General features: G+C 31.3%; 1 protein-coding gene across 1 annotated transcript in view; it reads left to right on the top strand.

The window, feature by feature from the left end:
• Positions 1–1,509, top strand: part of Alg5 (ALG5, dolichyl-phosphate beta-glucosyltransferase) — a 50,144-nt gene that overhangs the window by 31,597 nt on the left and 17,038 nt on the right. Inside the window, exon 7 of the mRNA XM_004631093.2 lies at positions 773–832. Within this exon, the coding sequence (XP_004631150.1) occupies positions 773–832 (60 nt within the window). The remainder of the gene's footprint in view (positions 1–772; positions 833–1,509) is intronic.

The following is a 1,509-nucleotide window of genomic DNA, read 5'->3' as shown; positions in this document are numbered from 1 at the left end:
TCTCTAATTTTGGTCTGCAAACTTAGGTTGTTAACCATCCAGAAGACAAGCTTATTGTTATTATCAAACGATTTAGGCTATCAAGCTTAACCTCGCTATCTCACTACATTTCAAACATCTTAAGCATAATAAGGAACAGGTATTTTTCATCAAGTTCAACCAATGATTTTGAACGTGGGAAATGTACAAGATGTTGCCACACAGTGACTGCTTCAAAATCATGAGAATACATGACTTTTGTTAAAGCCACTTACCAGTCCAACTAGTTAAATACAGGAGACCAAAAGTTGCATTTTTTTTTATTAATTTTCATAAGATAATATAACAGGAAATGTAAAAACCACAATTTTATCAAATTTACTCAGTACAAGAATCAACTGGCTGAAATGGCACATGGTGAGGAACATGGGAGAGATAGTCAGTACATAAGCGAACTGCCCAAGTGGTGTGCGGGGTACCCGTAAGTGGCTAAGCTTTGTCATGTGTTTGTAGGTTTATATACTGGCCCCTTCCTTTATCAGGAACATTTTCCAATTTTATTTCTGTGAATTGCTCAGAATTCAGGTAGTATAAAAAGATACATAATGAAACCTGTTCTACCTCAGTTATTGTCAGAAGTAACAAGTGTTAACCATTTCTTTTGTAGGCTAACCTTTAAATAAAATATTTTAAATTTTTAAATGTTTCTAAAAATGAGACATTGACATTGGAAATAAAAATATTCATTTATAAGTGCTGCTTAAATATTGAAGAACTATTTCATTGCTTTCAGGATCAAATGGCTATTGCATGTGGATCTCGAGCTCATTTGGAAAAAGACTCCATTGCTAAGGTAAGTTTTACTAGCTGGCATGAGTCACCAGCTCTTCTCACTTCCTTTTCTATAAGAAATAAGCTCTTATGTTTAATCTCTTAAAAATAGGTTTCATTAAATCTCCTGTAAACATTCTTAAGGTTTATGAAAGATTAGCTCATTTCAGAGTTCTTTTTTTTAAAGATATACAGGAAGGATGTAGATTTCACTTTGCCTTAGACTGTCAGTGCTTCTATTTTTTTTTTAAAGACAGAATTATAAGATTAAAGTTTGCCGTGTAGTTATAAGGAAGGCTTTTCAAAATGATGATTTTTTTTTTTTTTTTTTTTTTTTACCAGTGAACTTGCCTTTAGACATTTCATCTTAGCGCATTTAAATGCTGTACTGGTCAACCATTCCTAATCCAGAAATACAAAATACAAAATTGTGACTGCCAACATAATGCCATCAGTAGGAAATTCCACAGCATAAAACTTAGTGTTCTGCACAAAATTATTTTAAAATACTCTATAAAATTTCCTTCAGTCTGTACCCATAAGGCATATATAACACAAATGAATTTCTTTTTTTTTTTGTTTTGTTTTTTTGTTTTTGTTTTACGCATCATTTGTTTTTATTTTGTAAATTTTGCACTTGATTGTTATGAAATTTCATTTTAAGAGTACAGGTATTTATTTCTCTGATACCTTCTTTAT

Source organism: Octodon degus, unplaced genomic scaffold (genome assembly GCF_000260255.1).
Source record: "Octodon degus isolate 3935 unplaced genomic scaffold, OctDeg1.0 scaffold00038, whole genome shotgun sequence".
Lineage (NCBI taxonomy): Eukaryota > Metazoa > Chordata > Mammalia > Rodentia > Octodontidae > Octodon > Octodon degus.
The sequence above is the reverse complement of the archived record's forward strand: the minus strand, read 5'-3'. Positions and strand labels throughout refer to the sequence as shown.